The sequence below is a fragment of the Daphnia pulicaria genome, chromosome 1 (genome assembly GCF_021234035.1).
Source record: "Daphnia pulicaria isolate SC F1-1A chromosome 1, SC_F0-13Bv2, whole genome shotgun sequence".
NCBI lineage: Eukaryota > Metazoa > Arthropoda > Branchiopoda > Diplostraca > Daphniidae > Daphnia > Daphnia pulicaria.
The window spans coordinates 5,966,518-5,986,635 of NC_060913.1; the positions used below are offsets into that span (position 1 = coordinate 5,966,518).

Below are 20,118 nucleotides of genomic sequence, written 5' to 3' on the forward strand. Positions count from 1 at the left end.
TAACAACAACCAATTTAATTCGTTGCAAACTTATCTGGTTAACTGCTTGAAGGTTTAAAAAAAAGTTTTAATCATTGGTCGATTGAAATCATAGTGACAATCAGAAATATTATTTTTATCGTTAAATTCTGCGTAGTCTTTTGATAAATCTGAGCATCTTTTTGGTAATGAGACATTCAGTTTAAATCAAATAATTGATAACATTGCTGACCGTTAGATGGTACTAATAATGGGAAAGCTTCCGCTAAGCAGTCTCCGCTTAAGCTCAAAGCTCGCGTTTTTTTTAATAGAGCGGTTTATTGCTTGTCGCTCAGTGAAAATCACGAGCCATATTTTTTCGCAGAAGCGTAGAGCAGTGCAACAAAAGCTCAAAAGTATTGGTTTGGATCTTTTTAGTTTAGCAGTCAGCCAGAGGGTAGAATACAGGGGGAAGAAAGTTTTTTTTTTCAAACGGCATCGTCTTTCTGATCTTTCCTCTTATATTAAACCGTCGACAGAATAGAACCTCTCCGTATAGAACTCCCATCAAGCAGGCTATGGTTGAGGTAACCAGGGAATATTGGATAACATGGACTTTTGAGAAATATTGTGAACTGGTTTGCAGAGATGGGAATGTCTTGTCAGTCAACCATGATGCCTTATATTTATCGAACAGATCAGCAATGACGGCATATCTGGTGTACCTGCAACTCGTGTCACGAATATATCAAATATTTTAAGAATGCTTAGAAATGTTTGTGTTTTATCAACATTATTATATAAAAAGATCTCTGAGTTTATTGCATATTTCAATTTCAAAGATGTATGTTTTTCTTGTTGAGTTAGTTGTGTAATACTTATTTTTCAGATCAAATGAGACGAGATAAGACTGCATTGATTTAATGTTATCTTTATGAGACGAAAACTGCTTATAAATATCCTGCATTATGGAAAACTCCTATCCACTAACTCAATTCTACTTTAATTTATTTCATTTTATTTTCTTTACAACTATATGATCAAATGACGCTTTAGGTAGTGAATGCCGGGTTATGTTGGACGTGTCCAAGGTATGACAAACCAATTTATTATAAAACTAGTAGGAATTAATTATTTTAAAAAATATAGGTGTGTTAGAATTTATATTTTTAGTAAGTAATCTCCAATAATAAAAAGTGTGGCTTTCTTTCGAAGAATATTTTTTTACATTATTTTGGTATAGATTAGGGGAACTTCCGAAGTTGCCAGTTCTATTAAAGCCACCCTAAAAATTTGTGCACTAACTGGAAGTTGGTCTTGCAAGGCGGCTTATGGAGTTTTCGCCGGTTTCGAAGAAAAATTCAGTTTGTAGTATTGGTTGATTCTGTCTAGAAACGTCTGCTACAGGAAGCAACAACAAAACCATTCACAAACAAAAATTAAATAAAAATTAACTAGATTGAGTTTGGGCTCGAAATAAAAATAAGATAATAATGAAATGAATAAAGTATTCACTGTTAGGAGAAAAAGGGGGTAAAATCAAAGTTATATATAAGAAAACAACTTTTTAACGAGAAGAAGTTTGTTTCTCCATAAGACGCTGTAGGCGACACAGACCAACTCGAACACCAATTTGATTTTCGCATTCGCGGAGAATGCACAACGCAGGATGTCCAACTGCTCCGTGGATTTCCAATTTCATCTCCTTTAAAATTTACGATGAAATTATTCAGGTGTTTGAGTAGTAGGTTCTGAGCTCTGAGGGATGTAGCCTACCGATGTAGCCTACCGTAGAATAAACGAAGAAAATTCCTTTATTATTATTATTAATTATATCGTTAATATTAATATTAAGAAAATTTATTTCTATTTTTTTCCAATTTCATCTCCTTTAAAAATTAAGATGAAATGATTCAGTTTTTAGTAGGGGGCTCTGAGCTCTGAGGCATGTAGCCTACCGAAGAATAAGCGAAGAAAATTTCCGTGGTTGGGGCAAGAAAAGGGAATTTTTGCATGTAGTTCTATATTTGACCGCTAGATGGCGCGCAACTTTTTTTTACCCTTTCGGCGTGCCATAAATGTCTACATGCCCAAATTCAGTTGATTCTAGGCCATCTAGTTGCCACTTAACAACAGAATACGAATTACAACAGTTTATTTCGGAACAAGAATTTCGGAACCGTGCTGTGCTGGACTCAAAGACCTAAGTAAGATATTTTCTGGAGTATCCCCTTTGATGGCGTGGAATAATGTGATTCAGTGGATGGATTTTCCCAGCCTGAAACAAATTCACTTCGTTCAATCCACAATGGTAAAAAATTATGGTCCAGCATCTTCTGGTCTCTCGAACTCCACGAACATAACCATTTTCTTTCTGCTATTACGCTTCAAAATCGAGAAGTCCCTCAAATGGATCCAAAATTTTTAGAACGAAATAAACTGTGCTGGGCAGTACAGTACCTTTAAAAAAACGACTCGCGTCAGCTGTTCTGAATAATTTCTTGGTCTTGGCACCAGGTGGCCAAATCCTATCTTTCTTTCTTTGCCGAAAAGAAGAAGCGGAATTCCCATATTTTACTGTTCTGCATTTTAGTGCCCAATGTTGTTCTCGTTGTCAGTTTGTGGTGGGTCGGCCGTGTTATTGGACGATATCGAGATAACATTTCAGAACTGCAGACTGCATATAGAGATGAAATTGCAATGTGAAGCAAATGTGGACATTGCTGGCCTCCATGACCAGACTAGCAGGAAAAGTGCCAACACCCCCGTAAGATATTTTAAAGATCTAAATTGTGTAGCATTATTGAACTAAAGTCTTTCAGTACGAAACATTATTGAATTCAACTACATTGCTTTCAACCCCTTTTTTAAATTTTTCTAGGTTGAGGTTTGCCCCTAAATTGGGATTCATTGTTTGACGTGCCAAATGTGTGAGAAACACATGCAGGACCTTGAGGCTTCAGGTGGACTGTAGATTATCGATCACACTTCACCTCCTACTGTAAGGGCACTGTTGAGTTTACATCCCTTCTACATTTGCTAAAGCAACTTTCTTTGGGCTATTTGCAGATCCACTGTATTTCCCTAAGACATCGCTATGACTATGGCGGGTGTCAAGCCGACGACGGCTCACAACAACAGCCCACAACAACGGCCCACAACAACGGCGATGGCAGAGGAGGCAACAATCACAGCAATGGTAGGACGGTCGTCAAAAGAAATGCGAAAATGCCGTGCGGGCCATCCAGTCGACTCGCTCGTTTTGAGAAAAGCCCAACGAACCGATTAACGACATGTCTTACGTATTTTGAATGCTTGGACACGATCATGGAGAAATCTAAGAGCCCGGGCGATGGAATGACCGGCATCGCTAACAATGCCAAGAAATCCGAACACGAGCCATTTGGCGAAGCTGTCAAAGACGTTTCGAATGCCATTACTGGACTTGTCGAGGCTGCTCTAACAAGCCGCGTACCTAGTTGGTGTCTCTGATCCGTCAAGCGTAGCCGGAGGATCTGGTTTGGTCGATCAAACAGCCTTTGCCAGAGCTTCACAGGTAAAGATTCTTGAATATTTTCCATGACAATTGCATTTTTTAATTTTTTTATTATTGCAATTTTGTATCAATTTAGGCCATTCAGTCAGCCTGTCACGCACTGTCCACGTCCAGTCCCAGCAGCACACAGCAACAAGTTCTGTCTGCCGCTACGGTTATCACCAAGCACACCAGTTCTCTGTGCCACGCCTGCAGAGTGGCCAAAGACGACAAATCCGGTGGCCAAAAAACACTTCGTCCAATCAGCCAAGGATGGGGCCAATTCGACGGCTAAATTGGTCAAGGAAATCAAAGCCCTGGACCAGGATTACAGCCAGCGCAATCGCGATAACTGCGCCGCTGCAACTCAGCCTCTCATCGGAGTGGTCGAGAATTTGTGCACGTTCGTCAACTCACCCGACTTTGCCTCCATCCCGGCTAAAATTTCACCAACCGCCTGCCAGGCCCAAGAACCCATTACTTCAGCCGGTAAAATAATTTTTAAATGCCTTGCCAAGTTTTTCCTGATATTTATCTCTTTGTATGTTTTTATTCCAGGCAAATCCATCATTGACGGTTCCTGCTCGATGATTTCGGCAGCCAAGTCGCTGGCCCTCAACCCCAAAGATCCACCCACTTGGCAAGCTTTGGCCAATCACAGCAAGAGCGTCTCCGATTCGATCAATAAACTGGTATCTTCCATCCATGATAAGTTGCCAGGATAGAAGGAGTGCGATGATGGCATCTCCATCATGTCGAATTGTGTCCATCAGCTGGATCAAGCTTCGCTGTCTGCCATATCTCAGAACCTGAGCCCCCGTCGAGAGAAATCGGCCCAGGCCTTTGCTGAACAGACAACCAACTGCGCTATGGAAATCGCGGATCGCATCGACAGCGTCCGCTCTGCCGCTAAAGGAGAAGCCAAAAAACTTGGTCACGCGGTAAGCATTTCCAGTCATTCCAAGTACAAATTCTTAAAGATCCATTTCAACCACGGAAAACTTAATCTACGTTAGGTCACCCAAATATCCCATTACTTTAAGCCGATGGTGATCGCCGCCACTGGATCTGCACAGCAAATGATGATGCTTGATCAATCCAAGACAGTCAGTGAATGCGCCGTTCAGCTTGTTCTCGTCGCCAAGGAAGCCGGAGGAAATCCCAAAGTAATTTTTTTTCGGCTGTTTTTAGTGATTATGTGACGCGAATTAACTAAAATGTGCGTTTGTGAAGGCTGTTCAAGTTAATACGGATCTTGACGAATCTGCCGAGTCCATGAAGGAGGATCAACGCGACTTGCTGTCGACAGTCGAGACGGTGGCCACCGAGGCCGGTGTGATTTCTGGGCTCGTATACTCAATTACCGTTCCATGAATCAAATGGAGAGCCGGGCGCAAACGGTAATCCAATTATCCGGTCATTCAAGCCTCGTGTTTCAAATATCTTGAATTGTGCTCCTAATTTTAGGGCTCTTCTGGGGATGAAGCCGACGGTACTAGTTTTGTTGATTACCAAACACGAATGGTTCAGGCCACCAAAGAAATTGCTCGACTATCCATATAGACACCGTTATGACTTTTTATATTATAAATTCTATAAAATTTCACTGTCAATTCAATGTATTTCTTGTTGTCATGTAATACAAATGTTTCATTTAAAATTAAAATTAAACGAGTTACTGAAACAAAAAACCAAACAGAATGCGCCTTCGACATGATAAACAAACAGAAAAAATAACACTAATAAGGCACCTGATTGTAGTAATTGGCCATCATTTCTCCCTCCATTCTTTCGCCACGTAAAGCAGCGATAACCCGCAATTTTCTCTGCATATTGAAGATTGCACCTCTCCAATATACGGGTCTGTCGCTCATTCTCCCCCACACCATTTCAATCAGGTTCCACAGCTCTACCGGATCTTCTGGCTGGAAACGCTGGATTCTAATAGTTTTATCTATTCTGTGCCATACAGTGAAGAACGGGGAAAGATGGCTAGAATTGCATGGCCATTTGATTTCTTTAATGTTGATTTTGCTCTCCAATTTCTTGAAACACTCGAACGACGATGTTGTCAAGGCACAGCCACTGTCGTCCACGAACCTGAGTGGACCAATCCCGAAAAGAGCTGCTGCTTTCGCAACGAGATAGTTGTCCACCAGGTCTGTGATGTCTGCATCGTCGTCAAGGAGGGCGATTTCTCTAGCACCATGAATAGAAAACCAGGCCCAAACGCGGATGCTCCCGACTGTTTTTTTAGGTGCACTCATGCGGTTGTTGGACCCGAGAAACACGTAACCTGCCTGGTGAATACTGATGATGAAAAAATGGGAATTTAAAATTGAAACAGTGAAAATAAATAAATAAAACAACTCTCACCTGAATATTTGGATGTCGACAAAAATTACGTCGTCCCAGGAACGACAGGAATGTTCCGTAGCGAAAGAAAAGCGCTTCTCTACTTCGTACTTGTTTAAAAACCACGAGGCCATTTATACTATGGAGACGTCTTCACAGGATTATTGTTAGAAGGAAATGAGGAAGAAATTAGCTTTCTGAACAAAGTAAAAATTGTCTGTGGGACCAAAAGGCTGGGTGAGCAATTGATGAAGGTCGCATTGGTATCCTTAAAGCGCTCATGTTACGCAGGGCTGGGTAAGTATTTTAAGGACTTAGCACTTGACCAAATGAGAAATGGTTTTTGTAATTTTCTAGATACAGTGGGTACCGAAAGTATCCGTACGGCTGAGAGGATCAGTAGGGAAAACGCGTTTTTCAAAACGCTCCCAAAAATAGAATTCTCGGTGGAATTCGATAAAATTTTTTCCAAGGTTAATATTAGGGCGGGGTATCATGTGATTTTTTTTGGGAATTTTTCGACAACGCGATATGTAGTTTTTATCGCGTTGCGTAAGTATCCGTACGGCCGAGAGGCCTAGTAGGGAATGGGCTTACTTTGGAGGCCTGTCATTCGGTATCTACGTAATATTATAGGGTGGGAAAGTTCTTAAAAAAAAGAGCTGCATTAGCTCTATGTGTGGTCATAAGATCACATTTTTCAAATTTCATTTATAGTAATGAAATCGAAATTGAAAACACGAATTATAAGTTTTCCGTTTTCTTCCCCTCGATTCCCTATCACCAGTGTTGCCATATCTCAAAATCTCTTTCTTCCCTTGGACGGAAGAGGGAGAAAGAGAAAGGATAAATATTTTTTGATATGGCAACACGAAAACGGAAAACTTATAATTCGTGTTTTCAATTTTGATTTCATTACTATAAATGAAATTTGAAAAATGTGATCTTATGACCACACATAGAGCTAATGCAGCTCTTTTTTTTAAGAACTTTCCCACCCTATAATATTACGTAGATACCGAATGACAGGCCTCCAAAGTAAGCCCATTCCCTACTAGGCCTCTCGGCCGTACGGATACTTACGCAACGCGATAAAAACCACATATCGCGTTGTCGAAAAATTCCCAAAAAAAATCACATGATACCCCGCCCTAATATTAACCTTTGAAAAAAATTTTATCGAATTCCACCGAGAATTCTATTTTTGGGAGCGTTTTGAAAAACGAGTTTTCCCTACTGATCCTCTCAGCCGTACGGATACTTTCGGTACCCACTGTATGAATTTAAGGGGAGGGAATGGTAATATTCCTTACAATATGCGACTATCATTACAAGGTTAGGGGGCATAGTCTATAGCCTAAAGATCTAAGAATAGAAGTGGTTTATCTTGTAGAATTCATTTGAGAAACATGTTTCAACTGCCCGCTGGTGGCCACTTGTCTTTGCAGCAAAAGTCTGCAATAATTACTCTTCATGAAAGGAATGTTTCTAAAAATGACATTGCGCTTCAAATGCAATGCCATATTACCACGGTGAGGAAATGGATTAGGCGTTATGAAGAAACCCTGGACGTTCATCGAAAAGGGGGATCCGGAAGGCCGTTGAAAACCACTCCAGCGCAAGACATGCGGATATTTCAAGCTATCAGAGCGCGGCCTATCACATCGCTGCAAGAAATAAAAGGTAAATATAATTCATCATCTTGTAATAATTATGGTGACTACACTGTAGCCACATGACCAGCGATTCTCATATTTATAGCATAATCTTTATTATAGATACATGCCAATTGCCGATTTCCCTTTCGACTGTTTCCTGGAGATTAAATAAAGCGGGAGTCTACGGAAGAGTTGCGGCCGTAAAAGAATTCCTCATCCCCGCTCAAAAACAAGCAAGGTTGGCATTCGCGCAAGAATATATTGGCAGAAATCAGCGATGGTGGAATTCAGTTACCTTTAGCGATGAAAAGACATCTCTAGTTTGGAACGGTATATTTTAATTCACCACCAATTTTAATTTACATGGTATATTTTAACTCGCCTCTAATTAGGTATATTTTCAAATGTTGTCTGCTGGGACCTCGGATCTCGTTAGTCTTTAACAGTTAAACTCTCGGTTCTATAAGCCTCACTAAAGCTGTGTTCGTTAGGATAAACGATCAAGTCAAATTCTCATCAAGTTTTAGTGTGTCGACTGTCGAGTCTCATTTCAATTAATTATTTTTAGACCACAGAAGATAATGAAAGATGAGCTCTCTTCTTAATCGGGTGACAAGAAAGGCAACAAGTTCCTCATCCCAGCCACCAGTTTCTGATTCTATTGTAAGCACAGACATCCAAATAATTGAAGTTGAACTCGATAGTGAAAAATCAAATACTGAGAGTGCTTAAGCCTCAACATGTGCAACTCAACGAGCAGAAGTCCTTACACTTGAATCACCTTATGTTGGAAATGAGAAATTACAGCCTAAAAGTAATATGCCTACAGAACAAACAGCAGTATCGAAGAGTGTATCTGAATCAGTAGCTCTATCCTGTGATTCTGATGTTGAAATCTTTGACACCGAAAGTGTATGTAATCAAGAGGCGAGTAGTAAGATCAAAAGGAATTCAAATTCCTCATCTTCAAAAGATGGAGCTCACGAGAAAAGAGGAAAATTTCCCCCAAAGAAAAAGTCCACCAAAACTAACAAAAATGAGCCATACAAACAAAGATTTCGGACCAATGGTTAACTGACCCAGAATGCTCAGGATGGTAGAAAAAAGAATAGTTGGTATCAACAAAAAACCTGTTGCATACTGTACGTCATGTTCTGAATATTTCAAAGGAGGAACTGGCTTATCAGAACTGAAAAGACACAAGGCGACATCAAAGCATGAAAAAAGGGCGCATTTGGCAACTTTAATTGAGGAGCAAAGAAAAAAAACGCTGAAGCTTGTTCCAATTCCTCAGACAACAGTGTTGTCATTCAAGCAACTAGGATGTGTATTTTTCTTGCGGAAAACAATTTGTCACTAAGTTTAATCGACAAATTTATTCCTCTTCTACGATGTTGTTTTCCCAATGATGAATGCTGACGAAAACTGAAATTGGCGAAACAGAAAGCTAGCAACATAATTAGATTTGGTGAGCACTTATTTTATGAATTATTTATTATTCAATGATACTATATTTGAACAATAAAATTAAACTAAGTATGTTGTTTATCTTCATAGGTATTGGAGCTCATCTAGAAAGTGAATTGATCCAACAGCTCATGACAATTTTTTTTTTCAATCATCATTGATGAGACTACTGATGTTCACTACAACGACACAAATTGCTGTTATGGTTCAGTATTGGAGTTCGTTACAACAAAAGCTGATTATCGATATCCTGGATCTGGTTCAGTGTCAAGATGCAACAGCAAATGGCCTCACTTCAGCAGTAGTTAATATTTTAACTAAATTTGCTATAAGCTTTTAAAAGGTAGACTGCGATTGCCTTTAATTCTGTCCGTTTTTTCTCAATTAACCAATTTTTTGTTAGGGTTGTGGGATTTTCAGCTGATACTTTTGAAAGTATTGATGCCAAATCTGTTGACAGTTCCATGTTCATCCCATTCTGCACATTTGTGTGCTTCGCACGCATGCAAACGTCTTCCAAAGAAAATGGAGGATGTGATGCGTGGAATTAACAACCAGTTCAGTCGAATTTCTGCCAGGAAAAGAGAGTTCGCAAAGTTTCAAGAGTTTGTTCATGCCGCAGAACACACCATTTTGTCACCAGGCCAAACAAGATGGCTTTCAGAAGAAGCCTGTGTAAATCGAGCAGAGAGAAGCCTTAATATTATATTTTCAGGTAGAATCAGTGGAGGATCCAACTGCAGGTAATAACTTGATCCACACAATGTTAAGTAACGAAATGACGGTCCCTTTTTTAGAATTCACGTAATATGCTTAACATTGTTTTAACGAGTTCAATACCCTGTTTCAATCAGCCTCACCGAAGCTGCATTTGTTGCAAGAAAGAGTGTCAAGTCTTATCAAGGACTTCGCCCAAAATTTCATGCATTTTAGATATGTAGTTGATTGTAGCCCAACAAAAATCGATCCTTATTTGTCAACCGAATACGTTCCTCTAGAAAAAGTCTATCTTGGGATGGCTGCTCCTGAATCAATCAAAAAACTTTCGCTGGATGGTTCGGCGGATGCTGTTTAGCCTTTGTTAATTTTCATGGCGCCACTTGTCCGACCACTGTTTAGCCCTATTTTCCCCTTTCCCCTGTCAATCAAAGTCATCTTCTTTGTGATATCGTCCTTTCCAATTTTTCTGAACTGAAGTGACTCTTGCCCTGACAGGTATTTTAAGTTGTGACCATGTTATTCCTAACCAATATTGATTTACCATGTCTGTGCTCCCTTTTAGATAATTACTTGTATTCGCGTTTTGAGTATTGTGACCAAATTGTGCTGACGTGCAGTCTCAGACGTCGTCGACACATGCAGTTTGTGACAAGGTGGCAATTCCCACACCTCCTCTTTTAGGTATTACCTTCATTGTTTGTTCTCTGTCGACTTCACTAAGTTTTATTGCTACTCCCAGGTTGTGTGTGTGTTGTGCCCTATATGTGCATGAGTGTGTCCAGGACGGACCACTCTTATTTCCATTTCCCCATCGAAGACTGGTCCCCCAGGTATTTTTATCTCTCGTGCTTTACTTGAATTGTTAGTGACTCCCTTTTACTCGAATAGGATTGATGATGATGGATGCCTGATTATGTGTCGATGTTCTGATTCTGACAGTGACTTGATGTTACACGACAGACATTGAATGTTTTAAATACAGTCCACTACTACTTGTCCAGACCGAGTTATCATCTGGTCCTTCGAGCCGGAGCTGAACCGGCATCGTTTCTGAATTACGCTGTTCAGCATTTGATTCGACTTCGACTGGCGTTGTAGCAGACCTGCCCACGCCTTCAGCGTTTTGATTCGACTTCGACTGGCGTTGTAGCAGACCTGCCCACGCCTTCCAGCATTTGATTTTGATTTGCCTGCCGTTAAAACCGACCGGCCACGCTGATCAGCGTTGAATTGACCTGCGCTGTGGCGCCTTGACAAATATTGTCTGCCGTTAAGCAGACCCGACCAAGCCAACGAGAACCAAGTTGGAAGGAACTGACCAGTTCCAGCTAAGAGGATCCTTGCCCGTCAAGCAGAGCCGACTACTCGACGAGAACCAAGTTGGGGAGTTCAGCTATAGACAGACGGTGTTCCAGGATCCTAATTTTACCCTCATTTGAACTGACTAAGAGTCTGCCGTTAAGCAGGCAACCCAGGAGACGAAGATTCTCCATCGACGAGCAGAGCTGCCATCCACTACGTTGCTGTTAGCTCTGATCCTTCGCTTTCTTCTAGCCATTTTCATCATGGCGGAGGATATTGCAGCATTCACCATCGACCAATGCAGGGCCCACCAGAAGGTACTGCGCTTTAAGATAACCGGATGCTGCACCCGTATGCGGAAAGTTATAACCAACAAGCTTTCACGCCGTGAAGCCACGCGTCTCTTGGATGAGGCTCGCACTCTCCTTGGTGATTCCGGCCCGATTAATGACCGTTTATTGGAGCTGTTGGAGGAGGCTGAAGGAGAGCAACAACAATAATCATTCCTGCGTTACGGAGGAGATGTTGACGCAGTGGCGGACGAGGTGGCTGCTTATATCTCTAGCCGAGAGGGGGATTCAGCTTCCGTCCCTGGATGGGATCCTACAGATCCGGAAGTAATCGCAGCCCGACAACGAGCCCAAGACGCCACGAAGGTTTACGAGGAGGCCGCCAAAGCAGCCGAAGAAGCATTGAAGGAGATGGAGGCAGCAAAGCAGTCCGTTCAGGACCTAGGGGAGGAGAAGGACTTAAATGGAGATCGAGAGGACGATTTTAAGTCGATTATCTCCGTACCCCCGTACAAACCGGTAGCACGAGTTCATGCTCCGGATGAATGGATCACCAACTATTGCAGTGGAAGAGAGAAGCCCTTCGTTTATTCCGGTGATCATCGCCATACATCGGTTCGAGTTGATTTGGAGGTTTACTCTGGGCGCGCTCTGGATTGCTTTGAGTGGATCGACCTCTTTCACTCACTCGTACACCAGACCGGCAAGGCACCTGGAGAGAAGCTGGCGATTTTGAAGAGGAACGTACGGGGAGAGACGGCCGATTTAGTTTACGGATTAGGTGGAGGTGAGCTGGCCTACAAGGAGTCTCTCCGACGTTTGAAGGAGACATGTGGCAGCCGTGCAGTTATCCGTGCAGCACATCTTCAAGCCTTGGATCGAGTCGAGCCTACAACGCCCGCTACATTCCGTAGATTTGCCGAAAAGGTGAGGACTCACCTCTTTAATCTCACCTGGATCGGGGAGACCGGCCATGCTGATTTGATCGAGCGGCTCACGCAGAAGCTCCAGCCCCAGGATCGGTTGCACTGGAATGACGGCCAGCGTGGAGGATTGGAGCGTCGCACCATGAACGAGTTTGGCCACTGGATATGTACGCGAGCGGCTGCCTACCAGAATGCATACTCCATTGCCGCCGAACAGCACCAGAGAAGCAATTCAAAATAGCTTCAATGTAAACAGCATTATTACAATCCAGCACGGCCACCCCAGACGGGAAACAACTCGCATCATCAGAAGAGGCATTCACGGGCCCACCAGGCCTCCACCAATCACCGAGCTGGACCGGCTCGAGGGGCTCCTGCCCCTACGCCTCGTGAAGGAACGACACCAGTATCCAAGCCTCCATATTGTTTAAAATGTGAGGGTGAGCATCGGTTGGCTGATTGCCAATTCTTCAAGAATATGCCCGTGGCCGGACGAATGACCTTCATCATGGTGCGTGGCCTGTGTTACTGTTGCTTCGGCGTACGACATGGAGCTGGCAACTTTAGTTTCAAGAAAGAATGCGGCAAGGACGGATGCAAGACGTTCCACCACCCTCTGATCCACACTGACCGGGGACTTCCGGAGAGAACGGGCACCTCACATTCGGCCAGAGCAACGTCCGGTACCATCGCCTTTGGTGTGATCCGCCTCGACGCCATGAATGCTGACGGGGAGCTGGTGCCCATCAATGTCATGTTGGACGCCGGGAGCAACACAACTTTCATCCGTGAGGGATTGGTTCGTTCGCTACGGATTTCAGGCGAGCGACAGACACTTCGGATCCAGGGAGTAGCTGATGCGGCTTCAACGCATCCGAATTCAGAAGAATTGTTTCTTCAGCTGAAAACGGCCTTCGGTGACATGGTGACTCTGAAGGGCTCGACCTTAAAGACCGTGACACAGCCAGTTCCCGTGTACAATTGGGAGCAGCTTCGCCACCGTTGGACCCACCTTAACGACTTGCCGCCGCTACGCAGCTCCGGCGGAAGAATTGACGTCCTGATTGGTTTAAACCGTACAACTCTCATCACACCGACAGATTATCGACTTGGAGCCGACGACGAGCCAGCAGCTATCAAGACCAGGCTAGGATGGACAATCCTTGGTGTGCTGGGATCAGGATCGACGACAAAGGCCCTCTGCCACCGTGCCTTTGCCTCATCAGACGTACACATCACAGCGGAGCTGGTGGAACAACTACGACGGTTCTACGACACCGAATCATTCGGTACCGAGTACCAGGGTGCCGGAATGTCCACCGAAGATCGACGGGCAGTCGCGAGGCTGGACGCTGAGACCAAGAAGCTGGATGTGGGTTACCAGGCCCCAATTCTCTGGAAGGATGAAGAGCCTCCATTGCTGCCCGACAACCGGAGTGTAGCTGATTCCCGTATTCGTCCGCTTTTGAACAAATTTGCAAGAGATCCAGCCTATGAGAAACACTATCGAGAGTCGATGGCCAAGAACTTTGCTGAAGGTTATGCAAGGCGGCTGTCTACCACAGAGGTCGAGGAGCGGCCAACTCGATATTGGCTACCCCATTTTGCAGTACCCAAGGTTGCCGGCCATCCTGAGCTGCGGTTGGTGTTCGACGCAGCTGCCAAGTACCGTGGGAGGAGCCTTAATGATTACGTCACACCTGGTCCAGCACTTCAAAATCCGCTGCCAGCGGTAATTCTACACTTCCGGGAAGGAGAGGTGTCGTGGTCGGCAGACATAGGAGCCATGTTCAGCCGGATCCGACTAGACGACGTGGATCGACGCTACCTTCGATTCCTCTGGCCGGAAGAAGACGGAACATTGACAACGTGTGAGATGACACGGGTGACCTTTGGTGTCTCATGTTCGCCCTATACGGCTATCCGAACGACCTGGAGAGCAGCAGACGACGCCGCCGTAGACCAGGGTGAGGCAGCAGCCGCCATCCGGAGGTACCTCTACGTGGACGATTACCTGGATTCCAGCAAGACCACTGACGAGGCGTTGCGCCGGGCGACAGCAGTCAACAAGGCTCTGAGCAGTGGTGACTTCCACCTTAACCATTGGGTGACCAACGATGCACGCCTGCTGGAGCAGCTTTCGATTCCGGACCCAAAGGAGAGCGGCGTCAACACGGTCAACCTTGGCGCTGACGACGCCGAGATGGTCCTTGGCGTCACCTGGAGGCCCGCCACTGATGTTTTAGGGTTTCGTGTCCGGTTGGCAGAGATCAACTATACCCGTGCCGGCCTTCTTTCGAAAGTTTCCGGATTGTTTGATCCCCTCGGCGCCGCAGCCCCAATCACCGTTAAGGCCAAGAAACGTCTTCGCCACCTTGGCGTGAAAGGCCTGAAATGGGAGGATTCGGTGACTGGACCGGACCGTGAATGGTGGGAGAGCTATTTTGACACAATGCAGCAGCTAAAGACGGTGGAATTTGCCCGCTGCCTCTTTCCGGATGAAGACCGAATCGTCCGGACCGAACTGGCCACGTTCGTGGACGCCTCTGAGGAGGCCTGCGCCGCCGTATGTTTTATCCGTAATGTTTACCGTGACCACCGAGTGATCGTGCGCTTCATCAAGGCCGTGACAAAGTTGGCGCCGCTGAAAACAGTGTCCGTGTGCAAGGCTGAACGCTGGACTTCTTGGAGCGCGTTTGGCCCGTTTTGTGGAATCTTCATTGACCCGGAAGATCGCAGCGCGTCGTTTCTGGACCGATAGCAGTCGGTGCGCAACTGGGTTCGAGCGTTATCTGGTGACTACCAGGTCTACGTGAGCAATCGTATCGGTGAAATCCAGACCCAATCGGACCCTTCAGAGTGGCGTTTCGTCCCGGGAGTCCTAAACCCAGCGGATGCGGCGACCCGCTCTCAACTGGATGACCGGGCAATCCCAGCGTGTTGGTTGGACGGACCACCCTTCTTGTATCAAGAGGAGACGGCCTGGCCGCAAGACCTCCCCTGGACCTTGGAGAAGGCGGAAATGCGTGGGGCCCGCGCCCATGTGAGTGATGTCGTGTCGGAGAAAATAGTGCCATTCGACTGGAAGACGGTGAAGATAGCTGCCAGCGACGTGCCTACTCTCATCAGATTAGAGAATGACTATCTCGATCTCGTCCGACGGTGCCAGAGGGAGACCTATCCCGAGGAGATAAGCAGACTGGAGCGTGGAAAAGTGATTCGCCCTACATCATCCTTGCAGCCCTTGACCCCCTTTCTGGATGCTGACAAGGTGTTGCGGCTTGGAGGCCGTCTCAGCAGAGCGAATTTACCGTACGAGGTTCTCCACCCGCCGATTCTGAATGACCGACATCTGTTAGCGCGAGCAATCATCCGCGCCTTTCATGAGCAGCTTCATCATTCCGGAACCGACATGGTGCTTGCCCAGGTGCGACAACATTTCTGGATCACAGCAGGAAGAGAGGCGGTCAAGAGAGCTCGCAACGAGTGTCTGGCGTGTCGGCGTTTCCGACCAAAAGCAGCGCTACAGATGATGGCGGACGTTCACAGGGCCCGGCTAGGTGCTCATCAGCCTCCGTTCACCTACACCTCCGTCGACTATTTCCGCCCCATTGACATCGCCTACCACAGAGGGACGGCCAAGCGATGGGGCGTCCTGTTTACGTGTTTAGTGACGCGTGCCGTGTACGTCGACGTGGCGATCTCTCTATCAGCCAACGATTTCTTGCTGGTTTTGCGCCGCTTCGTTTCTATCTACCGCAAGCCAGCTGAGATGTTCTCCGACAACGGAACTAATTTGACCGGGGCGGAGCGACTATTACGTGAAGAGCTAGAGAGACTAAAGGAGAGTTCGGCGTTGGAGACGGAGCTCAAAGCTCTCGGGATTCAATGGTGGTTCCAGCCAGCCCAGACACCCCACTTTGGTGGAGCTCACGAATCACTGGTGCGTTCGGTCAAGCGAGCGCTCTGCCCCGTGCTGGACAAGGAGTTGAACGGTCAGCGTAATCCGAGCGAGGAGATTCTTCGGACGCTCCTGTTTGAGGTGTCAGGACTGCTCAATTCCCGCCCACTGACTTATGTCAGCTCAGATGCGGACGACATTCGGCCCTTGACGCCGAACGATTTTTTGAATCACGCGCCAGTTGCGGATCTACCGGCGGGTGATTTCTCTCGTGCCTTACCACGGGACCACTACCGGTACGTTCAACGGATGGCGTACCGCTTCTGGGAGCTGTGGCATGGAGCATTCCTGCAGTCCATGACCTCGCGACGCAAATGGACAAGACCAGCCCGGAACTTAGCGGTTGGCGATTTCGTGCTCGACGATTGGAAGGATGCACCGCGAGGACGCTGGCGGACCGGAAGAGTTGTGAGAACGTATCCGGGAAAAGATGAACTAGTTCGAGCGGTAGACGTCGAGTTTTCTACAGGGATATTGCGCCGTGGAGCTAATCAACTCGCCTTATTGGAACCAAGCTCACTCGCTCCGGAAGCCGGATCCAGTTCGGGGGAGAATGGTTCGGCGGATGCTGTTTAGCCTTTGTTAATTTTAATGGCGCCACTTGTCCGACCACTGTTTAGCCCTATTTTCCCCTTTCCCCTGTCAATCAAAGTCATCTTCTTTGTGATATCGTCCTTTCCAATTTTTCTGAACTGAAGTGACTCTTGCCCTGACAGGTATTTTAAGTTGTGACCATGTTATTCCTAACCAATATTGATTTACCATGTCTGTGCTCCCTTTTAGATAATTACTTGTATTCGCGTTTTGAGTATTGTGACCAAATTGTGCTGACGTGCAGTCTCAGACGTCGTCGACACATGCAGTTTGTGACAAGGTGGCAATTCCCACACCTCCTCTTTTAGGTATTACCTTCATTGTTTGTTCTCTGTCGACTTCACTAAGTTTTATTGCTACTCCCAGGTTGTGTGTGTGTTGTGCCCTATATGTGCATGAGTGTGTCCAGGACGGACCACTCTTATTTCCATTTCCCCATCGAAGACTGGTCCCCAGGTATTTTTATCTCTCGTGCTTTACTTGAATTGTTAGTGACTCCCTTTTACTCGAATAGGATTGATGATGATGGATGCCTGATTATGTGTCGATGTTCTGATTCTGACAGTGACTTGATGTTACACGACAGACATTGAATGTTTTAAATACAGTCCACTACTACTTGTCCAGACCGAGTGATCACTGGAAAACCAACAATTCGTAATCAAACATTGTCGCAGTTTCTATATTCAAGCAATTTTGGAAATTCAAAAGCGGTACGACTTAAACGATCCTTTTTTGAAATTGTTAAGCTTGTCAATCCAGTCAATGCCAGAAAAAGAAACCCCGACACTTTGATTAATCTATTCAGGCAGTATCCCAATTTGGAAAAACAGTTGAAAAGTAGCCAGTCTGACCGAAAGTGGAGGAGTCACTCTCTTTTGGAACCGATCTTGTTGCTTTGTGACTCCAAAGATGAGGTTAGAGTTCTTGACACCGAAACGTATTGGAACAGAGTGTTGTCTTTAAAGATCGACGGAAAGCCGCTAGATTTCCCAATCTCAGCATTTGTATTGACTTTCTGTTTTCCATGCCGTTCAGCAATGTTATAGCTGAACGGGAATTAAGTGCTTTTAAACTGATCAAAACCGACCATCGTAATCTGCTTCACAATCTAACTGTTTGTTCTCTCCTTCGAATCAAGCATTGATGGTCTAACGAAGATCATTTTGCTTCTAATGTCGTTATCCCTAAAAACTTGTCGATAAAGTTAAGTCCGTTAAGGCTAATGTATCCATTGCAAATGGAATGTTGAAGGGTTTTTAACCTTTTACATGTTCTTACCGTTAACTTCCAACAACCTCCCAAAAAATGTGAAAACTTTTTCAATGTGAGAATGTTATTCGGAAATGTTCAGTCAAACACTAGTCAAAAAGCAATAAAGAAATTCGTTTTGTTTTTTCAATTTCTTTTCTTTTTCTTTTTTTTTAATTGAAATGAACAGGGTTTTTTGGGGGTTTTCCCTAAAAAAAACTTTAAATAAGGTTTTCTGGCAACACCACAGCGTATCCCAGAAACAAGAAGTGGAAGCACTGATTGTCATGGAAAATATTCAAGGATCGTTACCTGTGAAGCTCTGGCAAAGGCTGTTTGATCGACCAAACCAGATCCTCCGGCTACGCTTGACGGATCAGAGACGCCGACTAGGTACGTGGCTTGTTAGAGCAGCCTCGACAAGTCCAGTAATGGCATTCGAAACGTCTTTGACAGCTTCGCCAAATGGCTGGCCAAGCTTCGCCAACGCTTTGTTGGCATTGTTAGCGGTGCCGGTCATGCCATCGTCCAGGCTCTTAGATTTCTCCATGATCGTGTCTAGGCATTCAAAGTAAGACATGTCGTTAACCGGTTCGTTGGGCTTTTCCAAAAGCGAGCGAGTCCACTGGATGGCCCGCAAGACATTTTCGCATTTCTTTTGACGACCGTCCTACCATTGCTGTGATTGTTGCCTCCTCTGCCATCGCCGTTGTTGTGGGCCGTTGTTGTGGGCTGTTGTTGTGAGCCGTCGTCGGCGTGACACCCGCCATAGTCATAGCGGTGTCTTAGGGAAATACCGTGGATCTGAAATAGCCCAAAGAAATTTGCTTTAGCAAATGTAGAAGGGATGTAAACTCAACAGTGCCCTTACAGTAGGAGGTGAAGTGCGATCGATAATCTGCAGTCCACCTGAAGCCTCAAGGTCCCGCATAGATTCTCACACATCTGGCACGCCAAACAATGAATCCCAATTTAGGGGCAAACCTCAACCTAGAAAAATTTAAAAAAGGGGTTGAAAGCAATGTAGTTGAATTCAATAATGTTTCGTACTGAAAGACTTTAGTTCAATAATGCTACACAATTTAGATCTTCAAAATATCTTACGGGGGTGTTGGCACTTTTCCTGCTAGTCTGGTCATGGAGGCCAGCAATGTCCACATTTGCTTCACATTGCAATTTCATCTCTATATGCAGTCTGCAGTTCTGAAATGTTATCTCGATATCGTCCAATAACTGAAATAGAAAGTTTACAATGAAATATGTTCTAGAAGCACACACACGACGTTTAGCTACTCACTCACTCAAACCAGGTTTCTTGAAAAAAAAATTTTCAGTGCTGAAAGAAGCAAGGTTAATTAGTGAAGGCAGCAACTTTAACACAGTTTTCTCCAACTTCACACTTCACTGAAAACAGAAAAGAAAACAAGACGTTCGAAGCGGCCGACACACCACAAACTGACAACGAGAACAACATTGGACACTAAAATGCAGAACAGTAAAATATGGGAATTCCGCTTCTTCTTTTCGGCAAATAAAGAGAGATAGGATTTGGCCACCTGGTGCCAAGACCAAGAAATTATTCAGGACAGCTGACGCGAGTTTTTTTTTTTTTTAAGTACTGTACCTCTGCTGGGACTCTTTCCAAGAGGAAAGATTTTACCCTTTCATCCATGGTCAACATATCCAGTATTGTTTTTGAGATCGTAAATCATGTTCTGTTCTCCTCCATGAAGGCGACAAATTCCAACCTTCGAGCGCGAACGGGTCATGGACGTTCAGGCCCCGGCGTTCAGCAGGCCCTACTTTCTATGTGGGCGCGAACGAGATATCTCTGAAGACGCGTGTTGACCAACTTGAATCTGAATAACACTCAATTCATAAATTTTATAAAATTAATTTTCTTAATTGCACAATCTCTCTCAGACACTTCCCTCACTCTCAGAATCGAAGACTTTTTTGCATTTCAAGAAAGTAAGAGACTGCATTCTGTTTTCTGAAATCAGTCAGTAAGAAGTAAGAGGCAGTTTTCTATAAAATAGAAAGTGGTCTCTTATTAATTTTGTTTGCACTCTAAGATTGAATTGTGAGAACGCTACCATAA

At 44.8% G+C, this 20,118-nt stretch overlaps 3 protein-coding genes and 3 long non-coding RNA genes across 10 annotated transcripts; 4 read left to right on the forward strand and 2 right to left on the reverse strand.

Annotated features, from left to right (window-relative positions):
• The first annotated feature begins 2,594 nt into the window (after positions 1-2,594).
• Positions 2,595-5,069, forward strand: LOC124326561. 2 transcript variants are annotated; one of them, XR_006915572.1, is made up of 8 exons: positions 2,595-2,779; positions 2,840-2,959; positions 3,028-3,514; positions 3,591-3,982; positions 4,052-4,434; positions 4,510-4,659; positions 4,727-4,893; positions 4,961-5,069. It is a non-coding gene; the product is annotated as an uncharacterized LOC124326561 (long non-coding RNA). The 2 variants fall into 2 exon arrangements; XR_006915571.1 differs by having other exon boundaries at positions 2,595-2,725.
• An 85-nt stretch (positions 5,070-5,154) lies between these two features.
• On the reverse strand, positions 5,155-6,202 carry LOC124326533. Its single transcript, XM_046785436.1, has 2 exons — positions 5,870-6,202; positions 5,155-5,803 (listed from the first exon to the last, which is right to left on the reverse strand). The coding sequence occupies exons 1-2, from the start codon at positions 5,980-5,982 to the stop codon at positions 5,233-5,235; spliced, it is 684 nt and encodes a 227-aa protein (XP_046641392.1). The 5' UTR covers positions 5,983-6,202; the 3' UTR covers positions 5,155-5,232.
• A 3,884-nt stretch (positions 6,203-10,086) lies between these two features.
• Positions 10,087-10,520, forward strand: LOC124326579. Its single transcript, XR_006915577.1, has 3 exons — positions 10,087-10,188; positions 10,256-10,374; positions 10,433-10,520. It is a non-coding gene; the product is annotated as an uncharacterized LOC124326579 (long non-coding RNA).
• A 738-nt stretch (positions 10,521-11,258) lies between these two features.
• On the forward strand, positions 11,259-16,748 carry LOC124328908. Its single transcript, XM_046787783.1, has 4 exons — positions 11,259-11,448; positions 11,515-12,438; positions 12,484-14,870; positions 14,973-16,748. The coding sequence occupies exons 1-4, from the start codon at positions 11,259-11,261 to the stop codon at positions 16,746-16,748; spliced, it is 5,277 nt and encodes a 1,758-aa protein (XP_046643739.1).
• Positions 16,749-16,786: 38 nt separating this feature from the next.
• On the forward strand, positions 16,787-18,168 carry LOC124326570. 2 transcript variants are annotated; one of them, XR_006915576.1, is made up of 5 exons: positions 16,787-16,888; positions 16,956-17,074; positions 17,133-17,222; positions 17,281-17,479; positions 17,575-18,168. It is a non-coding gene; the product is annotated as an uncharacterized LOC124326570 (long non-coding RNA). The 2 variants fall into 2 exon arrangements; XR_006915575.1 differs by having other exon boundaries at positions 17,281-18,168.
• A 52-nt stretch (positions 18,169-18,220) lies between these two features.
• LOC124326544 lies at positions 18,221-19,763 on the reverse strand. 3 transcript variants are annotated; one of them, XR_006915570.1, is made up of 5 exons: positions 19,315-19,763; positions 19,068-19,250; positions 18,889-19,007; positions 18,692-18,821; positions 18,221-18,575 (listed from the first exon to the last, which is right to left on the reverse strand). XR_006915570.1 is itself a non-coding variant. In XM_046785448.1 (5 exons), the coding sequence occupies exons 3-5, from the start codon at positions 18,946-18,948 to the stop codon at positions 18,394-18,396; spliced, it is 372 nt and encodes a 123-aa protein (XP_046641404.1). In that variant the 5' UTR covers positions 18,949-19,007; positions 19,122-19,250; positions 19,315-19,752; the 3' UTR covers positions 18,221-18,393. The 3 variants fall into 3 exon arrangements, 1 of the variants encoding a protein (XP_046641404.1); XR_006915569.1 differs by having other exon boundaries at positions 19,122-19,250; positions 19,319-19,754; XM_046785448.1 differs by having other exon boundaries at positions 19,122-19,250; positions 19,315-19,752.
• Between the last annotated feature and the right edge of the window lie 355 nt (positions 19,764-20,118).